The 13,458-nt window shown below is 38.5% G+C and overlaps 1 protein-coding gene across 1 annotated transcript in view; it reads left to right on the top strand.

Moving 5' to 3' along the window:
• Positions 1-13,458, top strand: part of CPQ (carboxypeptidase Q) — a 140,667-nt gene that overhangs the window by 98,805 nt on the left and 28,404 nt on the right. Inside the window, exon 6 of the mRNA XM_085053264.1 lies at positions 5,046-5,137. Within this exon, the coding sequence (XP_084909390.1) occupies positions 5,046-5,137 (92 nt within the window). The remainder of the gene's footprint in view (positions 1-5,045; positions 5,138-13,458) is intronic.

Genomic DNA, 13,458 nt, shown 5'->3' on the forward strand with positions numbered 1-13,458 from the left:
CTCTTCTCCCCCTCACCTCCCCAGTCAAAAGGCTTAATCCCTGTTATTTTTAGTTACTGGACTTGCAAATCATTCACAGATTTCCCCTCCAGTCTTGTATACCCAGCTCCTTCCTTGACATTTCCTCTTGGATATTGCATTGCTTTTTAAAAATAAATCTATCTAAAACCTCTCACATTTCCCTTCTCCACTCTTCTGTAAATATGCCCTTCTGTCATAAGATCGTCAGCCTCCCTAAAAACAGGAAAAGAAAACTGCTTGCATAATCTCAGTGTCTTGCTGCACTGCTGTCAAGGCTGCTGGTGCTCTGCAAACCCAGTCCTTCCCTAGACTGCCTCACCTTGGGCACTGCTGTCCCCCTGTGCCCTCTTTGCAGGGCCCTGTCCAAACAGCTGCTCACAGTCTGTGCCAGTGGCAGTGTCGTGTCCTCTCAACCCCCAAAACTTATTTCTGAGCAAGCTGACAGCCCCAGGCGAGACTGAGCTGCAGTATCCGGCTTGGCTCATCACTCCACTTTCATTTCCCTCTCTCCAGCCCCAGACCTGACCATTTTCTGTCTTCTTCCTGCAATGCTGCATCTCTTCTCCTCCAGACCTCATCTCTCTTTACTCCAGACCTTAGAGGCTGTGAGGTTTACTTGCTTCCTAGTGCTATTTTTTTCAGTGCTTTGTCCTCAGTGCTGCAAAAAGAATCTATCAACAGACAAAAATCAAGGCGATTGCACTGCATTGACTGATTTAAGAAGAAAAGAAAGGCAGTTTCCCAAGCCAAAAGCTGTTTCCCATGTCTAATTTGAGCTTCACTAGAGATTTAGAAATATGTTAGAGTCAGGGTTTAAGTAGTACTAAAAGGGGTTTTTTTCAGCTTGTTTTTTGAAGCTTTTAACTTTGAAGCCCTACAAAGAAGGACTTGAGGGTGCTGGTTGGGAGAGGGTGGACATGACCTGGCAGTGTGAAATTGTAGCCCAGAAAGTCAAACATGTCCTGAGCTGCATCCAAAGCAGCATGGGCAGCAGGGTGAGGGAGGGGATTCTGCCTCTCTGGTCTCCCCAGCTGAGTACTGCATCCAGCTCTGAGGACCCCAAAATAAGGAGGATGGGGACCTGCTGGGGCGAGTGCAGAGGAGGGGCATGAAAATGATTAGAAGGATAGAGCACCTCTCTTATGAGGAAAGGCTGAGGGAACTGAAATTGTTCAGCCTGGAGAAGAGATGATTGTGGCCTTCCAGTACGTGAAGGGAGCCTACAAGGAAGATGAGGAGAGTCTATTTAGAAGAGCAGGTAGTGACCTGATTAGTAGCACTTTGGGTTAAAAAGCATCTTTAAAGGTCACTTAGTCCAAGCCCCCCGCAATGAGTAGGAACTGCTTCAACTCGATGAGGTTGCTCAGAGCCCTGTCCTGTCTGACCTTGAATGTTTCCAGAAATGGGGCATCCACAACCTCTCTGAGTAACCTGTGACAGTGTTTCACCACCCTCATTGTAAAAACCATCTTCCTTAGATCTAATCTGAATCCACCCTCCTTTAGTTTAAAACCATCACTCCTTGTCCTGATTGCCACAGGCCCTGCCAAAAAGTCTGTCCCCATCTTTTTTATTGACTCCTTTCAGTTACTGGCAGGCTCCTTTAAGGTCTCCCTGGAGTCTTCTCTTTTCTCAGCTATTCCTCATAGGAGAGAAGTTCCATCTGCCTGATCATCTTTGTACCCTTCCCTGGACCTGCTTAAACAAGAAGCCTGTTAGCCATCTATACATCATCTTCTTAAAAAATACTTTATCTTTGTGATCCTCCTCATCAGTCAGAATTTATGTTTATAAAGTGGGAAAATAGTTACTGAAGGAAATTTTGTGTTTATAGTACTAATCTCTATTTTGATTAAAAAAAGATGATTCAAGTTCTCCTTCCTGACTTGTATGCTGTCTTGAGACTGAAGTGGGTTTATTTTTTTGCTTTACATGTGACAAACCATTATGATTTGTCTCTACATGTTCCAAAAAATTCATTTCAGTTTTGCTGTGTGGGAACGTTTCAATTCTATCAAGGATGAGCAAGACATGTAGGACATGAAATTTGGGTCTTACTGCTGATATATATCTATAAATGTGAGCAATCTATGATGATTTAAAAGAAACAGAAAATAGAGTAACTAAGACCTGCACATTGGTATGACTGTAGTGTTTGTGGTATCCAAGGAGAATGAAAGGATAGCAGCCACTCCAGAACAGAGGGAATGTAATAGCACAAGGGTCCTGCTGTGCTTGCTATAGATGTATCCTTAGTCATGGATCGACGATATCGAAGTTTTTATTTCATTCTTTAACTTAGGAGTCCACATGCCCATAGCATCTTTCATACTTGTGATAAACCATAAGAATACAGAGGCTGATCAGCAAAATGCACCTTTGATTTTAGACTATAATTTGACTTTGTAGACTGTGATTTTATTTCCCAGTTAAGGGTAAGGTAGAAGGGGGAAAAATGCTGATACATTTTTCTAAAATTTTGGAGATTTGGAAATTCATCTGTAGGTTTTTTCTTCTGATAGTCTCTTCTATGTATTAAGTTGTACAGATAACAAGGAAAGAGGCACCATTTTACTTGTGTAACAATTTTTCTTCATTTAAAAATTGTCTACCTACCCCTCTACATGTTACATCCATCATAAAACATAGTTTTCTAGGTAAAATTGCTATTTTACCATGTCTTTTCAATACATGGGCTGTGATCTGTAATACTTCTGATTTTGTGGGGATTATACCTTGCTTAGGGACCAGTAGAAGCAAATCAAATAAAAATTTTTTTTAAAATGTAACTTGAATAGAGTACTTCATTTTTTTAAAATAAAAACACACATTGAGAATATTTGTAGCAATTTTACTTGTGAATACTGGATTTGTTTGCTGTTCCTTGGTCAGATTAGCTCCATTTTTAATAACGGGTAGATAAATACTTATCACTGTCAGATTAAGATGATGAGGAAATTAAATTTTCCTCTGTAGACTTTGTTTATATTTAAAATAACTGCCTCCAGAGCTTACCTTTTTTTTTTTTAAGTTGCCCATTTAATTTCAGTAGAACATGCAAATGAATTTGCTGACAGAAATCTGTGAGATGGGAAGAGCTGATATAACAACTCCAGGAAAAGACCAAAGCTCAGCAGGGCCTTTTTATTTCCCCAGCTTTAATGGACAGATGCAACAGGGCTAGGGAGGCATAAGAATCTCAAACGTCTTCTCCACAGGTGAGCCGAGATCGTCTCAAGGCCCTGGAGAGCAGGAGCTGAGCTTACAGCCCATCTGAGCCAACCATGAGGACCCTGATCACTGACCCAAGTCCCTCTTAGGGCAGCAGTAGCAAACTAAAGCATTTTGATTTTTGCCTGGGAGGAGCCAGGAGATGCTTCTGCTCTGTCTTAAGTGTTTCGTGCCAAAGCTACTCTCACAGGCTGGTGTGGTAGGCTGGAGATTGGACTTTGCGTTTGTGATATGACAAATAAACCACCTTTTTCCACTCAAACTATGGTGCTGCTGGAACCATACTGCAGGACTGGCCTCTATGTTTTATACCAGCACTATTTCTTCTTTACAGCCACCTCTTCTAACCAAGCTGCTGACACCTTCGGGGTTATTTGAGACTTCAGTCTTTCTGGCTTCAAACTGATAGCTATTTTATTATCTCAATTTTACCTCATATGCCATCTGACTAATTTGAAAAGCAAAGGAGGCTAATCCTTTACTGATATGATTTAGGAGAGCAGGGAATCCACTGGCAGGTGTGCAGGAGGTTGTCTCTAAAGTAATGGGGTTTGACAGCTTTTCTGTTTACAGTCAGCAGATCAACATTCAGAAAATACACCTTTAAACTACTTGTATGCACTTCATCATGAAATACTGCAAAATACAAGCTCTTTTATTCAGATTTGCGGTATTTTTTCTATATTCTGTCTTCAGTTCTGAGGATTGCTAGAATGTAGTTTCAAGAAAGAAATCTTCAGATCATATTCATTGTGTCAAAAGAAAAAAATTAATGAAGGTCAAGTCTATTGGCAGCCATCATGGAGTTCAGTTAGGAAATGAAATAAGTTTTGGCGGTGATACTGATAGTATTTCTCAGCACAGAAGTGTGTGTGGTACTTTATGCTTTATCACTTGTGATAATCTTCTCATGTTTTTTCTTTATTTTTTTCTCTAACATAATTAGCATTCCACTGCACAGAGAACAGTTTTTTCTTTATCTCTTTCCTGTTCCATGCTCTCGAGTTTCTCTCAATGTATTCATTTATGAATAGAAACAATCAAATAAATGGGGGCAGCAACTTCTATCTGATCAGTTCTGCCATGGCAAAAATGGTTTCAAAATCTATCTGAGAACTTATCTTTCTAATTGTCCCACCACAGCAAAATACAAAATGGCTTCATGTTTGCCTTGTTTCAGAAAGTCATGCGTATGTTAAGCAGCCGACTGTATTTCAGATTCCAAAGTACAGATTGTTGCTTCTCATTTCTCTGATAAAAAGCAAAATAACATTACATAGCTCCTCAGTTCCTGAAATGGATAAACATTTCTCATAAAAATCCGGCAGCTCATTTTCAATTAATTGTAATAAATTAACCATGACAAAGCAATGGTAGTTTTCATGAAAATTTGATTTGGATCTGTTGCAAGCAGACACACATTACTTATGGCAGACCACCACTATGGCAGAAGCATGTGTTTCAGAAATCTATCAGGGTAGTTACTTTCTGGTATGGTTTTCAGACACTTACAGTAAGTATGTCCCTGAAATGTGCTTGTCTTGTGCTACTGCAATTGTAGCAGTAGCTACAGCTGCTTCCTTCTTCCTCGTGTGTGTTATCTCCCACACCCCAAACTTTCTCCCTAAACAATAAAAAAGTATTACAGACAGAAAAACCCACACTTTATATAGGTTGTATGTAGTTTGTGGAAACACAGGCTTTTCATCTACTGGAGGCTAGAGACCAATGCAAAAAATGCTCAAATATATCCATACTTAGTATTAAAAACAATATTAAAAACTGTGTTTTAGGACTTCGCCCAAAAAGGACTCTGCGCTTGGTGCTATGGACAGGAGAAGAGCAAGGAGGAATAGGTGCCAAACAATACTATCAGTTGCACAAGGTAAATATGTCTTTTCATCATTTTCTTGTCAACACTTTTCTCTCCAGTGTTGTGACTTGTATACTATTTTTGTCAAAATGTTCAGCTTAATATCTAACCAAAACCAGTGATTCCAGTTCTGCCTGATAGTATATTTTCTGGTTGAATCATAAATGTAAACCTAATTATTCATTTAACATTAAGCAATGTGACCACACATGTGTGTTCCGCTTGACCTAAGATACTCTGTCACAAAAGTGTTCTGAAGTAGATATTTCATTATGATATCTGCCATAGCTTTCAAACACAGTTAACCTTCTAAGAATGAATGATGAATGGTCCACATATGTTTGCAATATAAATTAATTTTGTTTGCCTTATATATTTCTGCTTCATTGCATTTTCCCATAATATTTTACAATGTAAACTATAAAATAATACAAAGACAAATATTTGTTATTTTACCTTGATAGTGTGTAATTTATAATATTTTGCAAATTGTTAGTTTTGTGGGATCTGGAACATCTCAAAAGGTTGATTTCTGATGATGCAAAGAACAAGCAAACTCTATGACTTATGGCTATCAGGATAAAAATATCACATCTGTCTCTCCTGCCAACAACTGCCATTTCAAAGTACATCATTAGATAAAGGGAAGTTGCCAAAACTATTTTGGAGATAAGTCTTTGGAATATGTGTGTGTTTGGGGATTTTTTTCCACAGAAAAATTATGCTGTGCCTGAATAACTATTCTAAGGTAATTAGAATAGTTATTATTTTTCCTAATTAAGTAGTATAACTCTCAACAACAGTTAATATATCCAGGCAGAGACAAGGTGAGCGCAAATGTGCCTAGGAAGTTACCTGCTCTACAACTGTGTGGAAGCAGACTTACAAGCAATTCTTAGGAGCATATTTTTAATGCTAAGAAACCTATCAGAACAAATAAATAGAAACCTCCCTTTGAATCAAATTGATTGTGATGAACCAAATTAGATCAGCTTGCATCTTCAATAGAGATGTTAGAGATAGGTTTAGAGTAGTTGCAGTTTTCTGTCTAATTTGTGAATAATCAATTATTTCCCACTAACTGGTTTAATATTGCTAAGAGGTATATTTAACTACCCATATATAATGTTGTACATCCTTGTATCTCCAAATTATAGGGATAACTCAGCTCTGTCATTTATTTGGAAGAGGTACCCAAGAGCTTTCTTTCTAAGCTTCAGGGAACTGACAGGTTGCAGTTGCGTATGTGTTAAGGACTCTGAATTTACCACTGGTACTCTGATATTCAGCATGATTAATAAGAATAAAATATTTTGGAATAGGTAGCACAGGAAAGAGATGCTTCTTATATATAGAACTGCATTTTGGAGGAGCTGGAAGGATGCTCTGTGCCTGATGCACACCACCCATCAGAAATGTATCTGAAGATTTACCTCTGTAGATTTCCATGCTGGACAAGAGGATCCATCCTATGGTGGTGATGTCAGCAACACATGAAATTGTCTCATGCATGTCTCATCTTTTGCCAAAATGGCTTCATTTCACTGTTGTCTCAAAGATTTATATTCAGAAATAATATCAAAAAACAGCCCTAAGGATCAAATAGGGAAATATAAAGCAGGCTGGGTGGTGTTTACAAGACATTTGGTTACTTTGCTTTCTAAAAAGTTGAGACAAAGATGCGTTTCAGTTCTTGCTCTGCTGGTGAGATTCCATCTGGGTGTTGTGTTCTGCAAAGAAAGCCCTGTCTGACTTAACAGTTTGTAATTTACATGGAGAATTTAAGCAGAAATTACATCCGTCTGTTGTTTGTTGTTCTTGTTTCCCCCCTGCCATATGATCTGGCATAATTATAAATTGATTTGACTATAGGATGTTGCATTACTCATAATAATGAAATAAAGTTGATTAATACTGTACATTAAATTTAGCATGAAAAATAACTTAACCTTTTAATGATTTACTTGCTCAAATTTCTGGCAATTAGGATAGTATGGCACACACATTGCTTGCTGATGGTAATGAGTACAAGTTAAATAAGAGTGGTATTTAAAGATGCCTTGTTAAATGAAATACAGCCTGTATGACTCATCTGCATAGCTGGACTTATGAGTTTAGTTCACTACAAACAAGTAGAAATATGAATGCAGTAATTCAGCACAGGCAGACATGGATTTCCTTGACATTGTAAATTACCTCCTCATGTCAGTGGAAATGTGGCAAGGGAGAAAAAATGAAGACAATATAGTACTGGACAAGTACAGATACTCTTGTTTTTGTCACTTATTTATTATTTCTTTCAATTTAAGTTCAGGTCCTTCTTCCTCACCTGTCATTGTAGGTTGTCACTGCTAGAAAGTGGATAAGTTATTGCAGAAATAACTGAGATAGCAGCATAGTGGTTTTACTATGGTGCCAATAATTAACACATATCCCTGCGTAATAGCATCATTTATAACACTCCAGTTTTTCTCTACATCCCAGTATTATAATTTCTGATTATTAAAGCTAGTGATAGGGCATATTGGCTGTTCAGAGCTTTATGAGAATATAAGAGCTGCCACATTGTGCTGATCAAAAGCTCTAGTGCTCTAGACAGTCTAGTGCTGTCTCCTTTTCCAGATAGCATCCGGTAAATATGTGCTTAGGAAAAGCATATTTGCCAAGCTGCAGTCAGGTGAGGCTCAGACACATACATTGCTCACACAACCATGCTTTCAGTGTATCACATGTTTTTTCTGGAGACCATCACATGGTCCTTGTCCATTGTTTTCTTTGCATGATTTTTCTAAGCCAAGAGTTGAAAGCCCTGTATCTTCCAGCAGTTTCAGTGACTCCATTAGTGCAAGGGTACCTGCCATGCACCAGGATGCCACAGAGCACCTGCTCAGTTTTGACCATAGGGTAGAAGCCTCTCAGGGGAATTACCAGCACCTTTGCTCCCAAAGGAGATACCTGCTGAAGTGCTCACTGCTTTTAGCTATTAGCCAATAATTAGATTTAATCTGAGACTAGAAAAAAGGTTGATTTTCCTTAACATTAAAGCTCCTTATCCTGATAAAGAGCAGTGAAATTAAAGGATTTAAGTGCAAATCAGACTCCAGAGCTTGGAGTTTGACACTACATCTGAAGTCTTCTTCCAGTGCTTGGTGTTGTGTGACCCAGTTGCTGCATAGGGCTCTTATATACAGACAATACAGTAAATAAATTCAGAATCATTAAACATTGCAAGACAACTTTCTTATACAAATTGAATGGAAGAACTGAAGGAACATTATTCTAGAAGGCCTCATGATGCAAGTCTTCAGTATAGATTTTCCTACAACCTTTAACAATGATACCTGAGTGCCCTCAACCAGAGTTAAGTTTTCTGTATGTTTACTTTTGCACTGTGTTCATGAAGGGAGACATATATGTAATGAAGTGTCTGTCCTCATTTTCATTGCTTTGGAGTAGATTCTGTGAAAGGTCTGTGTACCATGAAACAAGGTTACAGTTATTTACCTGGCTGAATTAAGGGACTATGAATGACTGATACTATTTATTTTGGAATAGAAGTATTGCATAAATCTCTTGGGAAAGCAAATGCATTTTGTAATTATAAGACTAAGAGATCCTAGGCCACATTCAAATTTACTTTAGTAACTCTGTTGTGATCACTGGAGACATGAATATGTTATGAATTTAATTCAAACCCCATTACAGAAGGCATTCTTAAAATATTTCTGCATGTTTTTATTCCTATCTTAATGATATTTACAATACTTACCTCTCTTTCTGGTGCGAATGCCACACAGCATTTTAATTTTTTATTAAAGGTTTAACGACATGAAAAATATCAATCACCAGTGTTTACTATGGTTTCTTTTTTGTATTTATTACCAAGATTTGATATTTTGCTCAAACTGTGTCTGCATGAAAACAGGACTTTCTAAAATACTGGATTTTCTTTAATATTAGTGTAAGTACTCTTTGTTGGAACTCACATGAGATTTCTTTTGTGATTTGCTTATGAGCTGTTTTCTCTGTGAAGCAAATATCCAAAAAATATCATGTCACTTTCAGGTGAATTGATTCTTCCCCAGAAAATATTGGCTCCTCGAAACCATAATTTTCAGAAAACTTTATATCCTGCAATACCAAATACTCTGGTGAAATGTAAGACATGAATCTGTATCTGATTTGAACCAAACACACCCAGGACTTTAATGAGGGTTCTTTTATCCCAGCAAAATGTGTTGACCATTAGCCTTTTGACTGTCCTCAGGCAATATTCTCTGTAATCAAAAATTATGTAAAATTACTGCTGCCTTTTTAGGTCACTGATGTCCTGTTTATCCCTTTCATTGCAAAGGGAGAGAAACGCTTAAAGAGTGAAATGTTGAGTTGCAAAACTACAGAAAGAAAGTAATTGCACTGTATTCTCCAGTATTACAACAGGCAGTAGCACCACTGATTGTATTAAGCACAGTAAAGAGAGCATGGTCACAGAATTAAATTGTACACCAGTTCTAGGTCTGTAGGAATACATATTTCTTAGTATTTAGGAATCAGATTCCTTGTGAAAATCATGGGGAAAGATTTTGCTAAAACACAAACCCAAGTTTATTCCTTACACTGCCTGAAGCATGGAAGACCCCAAATCAGTCATGACAGCGTGTCTTCTGGATGCCTAGTCTTCATTCCATGCGCACAAAATTCAAACATGTCTAGTGTTAGAAAAACTTTTCTCTGTGCATCTTTCCTCTCTTTCTCTCATGCAAATAGCAGAGCTGCCATTTGAATCTAGTTGTGACATCCTCTCAGGATAGCTGGTCCAGTGCATGCTCCAGGCAGATTCACCCCACCACAGGTCCTTGGTCCATTGGGATGTTCGATTTTAAGAAAGTTGGTCTCCTTCTATCCAATCTCCCTGCAGCTGTGCAAGATGTAGAAAATAATGTATGTGCTGTGATAATATCTAAGGTGTTGCAAATTTGTTTTCACTTATCTTTTCTTGAAAGTTGTAGAAATACTCATTACCTTCCTGAAAGAGTAAACATAATCTTTGGTTAAAAGATGTAAACTACAATTTTTAATTTTGGCAGTATTGCCTATTTTCTAGTGGAAAGCTAAATCCTTCCACAAAAAAGGAGAGTGGTGGGATGGTAATTCAGAGTCATAGACATTGTTTTGATACATTTGTATTTGAGCAGTAAAAGGGCTAAAGTTATGGAATGTTTTCCAGGAAGACCACTTCTCTTTTATATACCCTTTTGTCAACAAAAAAACTCTCAAGACAAGACTTTAGGCATACCTTACTTAGCCTGTTGCCGTGTTCAGAGCTGTCTGCTTTTCCTTGTCTATCATCCCAGGGGAATTACAATACTGAATGGTCATCTCTGTGAGTGCTGGCAAGTCATTGTAGAGGAAACAGTTACAGTATTGTACAAGGCAAGACATGCCAGTAGGATGTTTTACTGAGTGAGATGCTAATAAGGACATGACCAAATTGCTCCAGGGCTGTTGAAGTTACTGCGACTTATGTCATTGGCTTCTCAGAGATCAGAACTTGTAACTGTCATACAGAACAAAATGTTAAACCTGTAGACTTTTTTACATACTGCTTTTCCATAAAATGTGGCAGAGGAATATTTTACAGTGTAACAAAAGGATAAGCCTTATTCATACCTTGTCATCTAGCAAAAATTGTGCTAATCTTCAGCTGTACAGCAGCTTTCTCCCATATAATGATGGGATAATTTACAAAAATGAATAACTCACAGTGTTCCTGATTTTCCCTGTCTTCATTGAAAAAGAGTGTAAATGGTATAATCAGGCTTGTGGCTGGTGGTTATTATGCCTTCATGCTGGCACATCTCTGCTTCCTAACAGCTGTTGTGTTTTTTCTCTAGTTTCAATTTATACTATTTTGCTTCATTAAATTACCTTCACACTAAACAGCAACTCAAAATTACAGTACATCATGTTTATATATTATTAAATACTTAGAGGATGTTATTTATTTGTTTTTCCTTTCTTTTCTAGCTGTCACATGCACTTAGGTGTTTCCAGTGTTTTTTCTGGTGTTTCCTGTAGTCTCAGTTGCCAGCCTAACAAAGCTGGGTGCTGATTTAAACCTCCTTTTAGTACTACAGGAGGGATGACTATCAGTTCCCTGTGAGTTCAACAACATGGTTGTTGCCATGCTATACTTGTTTCCCAACTGCTCTGAGACAAACACTGGCATACAAGTGTTGTTCTTTCTTAAAGTTAAGTGTAAATCAATAACAGGAAGGTGAAAACACAGTGTTAGATTAACTGATGTCCCTTATCACTGGAACAAATGAACCATTAGTCAAGGACAGTGCTTTGTCATTACAGGCTTTAGTATTTTTCCCATAAAGTGGTGATTTTTCTCTTTGGAACAAAAAAGAAAACCAGTAAATGAGCTGTTGGACAAGTAATACTATATTTTAAACAGCCTCAAAGTACTGACAGCTTTTAGGATAGTTGTTCCTTCCATTATACTTTCAGGTATGTCCCTGCTTTAGCTGGATAAGAGGTATTGCCAGCAGTGACTCAAAGGATCAGTCATGAGATGCTGGAGTCTAGTTTAACATCTGCTAAGATTTAACAGTTGGGATTTTGACTGAATAAGTAGCTATTGCAGAGTATACCTGCTTGGGATTGCCAGTGTCTATCCTAGAAGGGAGATGTACCAATAAAAGTACCAGTCATACATATTACAAGGGTTTGTTTTCTCAGTTGGAAAGAGTTTACTGTAATTACAGGCCTGTCATTGGTTGTGACTCAGGGTTCAAAACTGGGCCCAGTATTGTTTAACTTTTTGTCAATGACTTGGATGAAGGGAAGATGCCTCCTCAGCAAGTTCCCTGATGACACAAAGCTGGGAGGAGTGGCTGACAGATACCCCAGAGGGCTGTGCAGCCCTTCAGAAGGACCTTGACAGGTTGGAGAGAAAGGAACATTCCGAAATTCAACAAAGGCAAATACAGGTGCTGCACATGGGGAGGAATAACCCCAGGCACCAGTACAGGATGGGGGCCAACCTGCTGGAAAACAGCTCTGTGGAGAAGGTCCTGGTGGACAACACGCTGTTCATCAGCCAGCACTGTGTCCTTGTGGCCAAGAATGCCAAAGCTATCCTGGGGTACATTACGAAGATCATTAGCAGCAGGTTGAGGGAGGTGATCATGTCCCTCTGCTCAGCCCTAGTGAGGCCACATCAGGAGCACAGCATCCAGTTTTGGGCCCCTCAGGACAAGAGAGATGTGGAGGTCCTGGAGCAGGTTCAACGGAGGGTGAAAAAGATGATAAGGTGAGAAGACATGACTGAGAGAGGACCTCATCAATGTCAATCAGTGTCTGAAGGGACGGTGTCAAGAGGATGGAGTCAGGCTCTTCTCAGGGCTGCTGAGCAAGAGGACAAGAGGCAATGGGCAGAAACTGATGCATGGGAAATTCCACCTGAATATGAGGAAGAACTTCTTTACTTGTGCGGGTGCACTGGAGCAGATTGTCCAGAGAGTCTGTGGAGTATCCCACGCTGGAGATATTCAGGAACTACCTGAACATGATCCTGTGCCATGTGCTCTGGGATGACCCTGCTTGAGCAGGGGGGTGGGACCAGATGACTAACTGTGGTCCTTTTCAACTTTATCCATTCTGTGATTCTGTGATTTCATGTTATCAGTGTTTTGCTTTAGAGATAACAAGTACTTATATTTTTAGTTTTGCTTAGCAGAGATAAAAATAGATTGTTTATAGAGAAAACAGAAATAATAGAACCTAAAACTAAAAAATTAAAAATAGGAGTATTGGCAAGAATTGTGCCTAATTGTGTATTCAATGAAAATAGAATGCTATAGAAATTCTATTTCTATAGAAATAGAAATTTATTTGCAGTATTTATTGTAATGTTCATTTAAAAATTCAGTTGAAGAGCTAAAGATGACATGATAAAAAGAGGTGACCTCCTCTGTGACCAAGTCATAAGAAGGTAAAGGATAGAAATCTGTTTTGATGTTCTTAGAATTAGGCAGCAGGTTAAACAAACAAGTTTTAATTTTCTGGTACATACCAAGAGAAGCGGCACAGTATCAAGATGCAGCAAATGAGATTACTTTCTGAAAAAATATTGCATGCTGAGCTTAAAATGCTTATTTAAATGGTACGTTCACTAGGAGAATGACTGAAGGAAACAGCTGAGCCTGCAGTTATTTTTTAAAATCTTTCTGGTTTGTTTGCTGTTCCCTTGAATTAGTCAAGAGGCAAGGTATGGTCTCACCCCACATTGTTAGTGGCAGTTATTCTTGCATCATAGATGGCAA

This window comes from Lichenostomus cassidix, chromosome 2 (genome assembly GCF_008360975.1).
Source record: "Lichenostomus cassidix isolate B80296 chromosome 2, HeHo_3.0, whole genome shotgun sequence".
NCBI lineage: Eukaryota > Metazoa > Chordata > Aves > Passeriformes > Meliphagidae > Lichenostomus > Lichenostomus cassidix.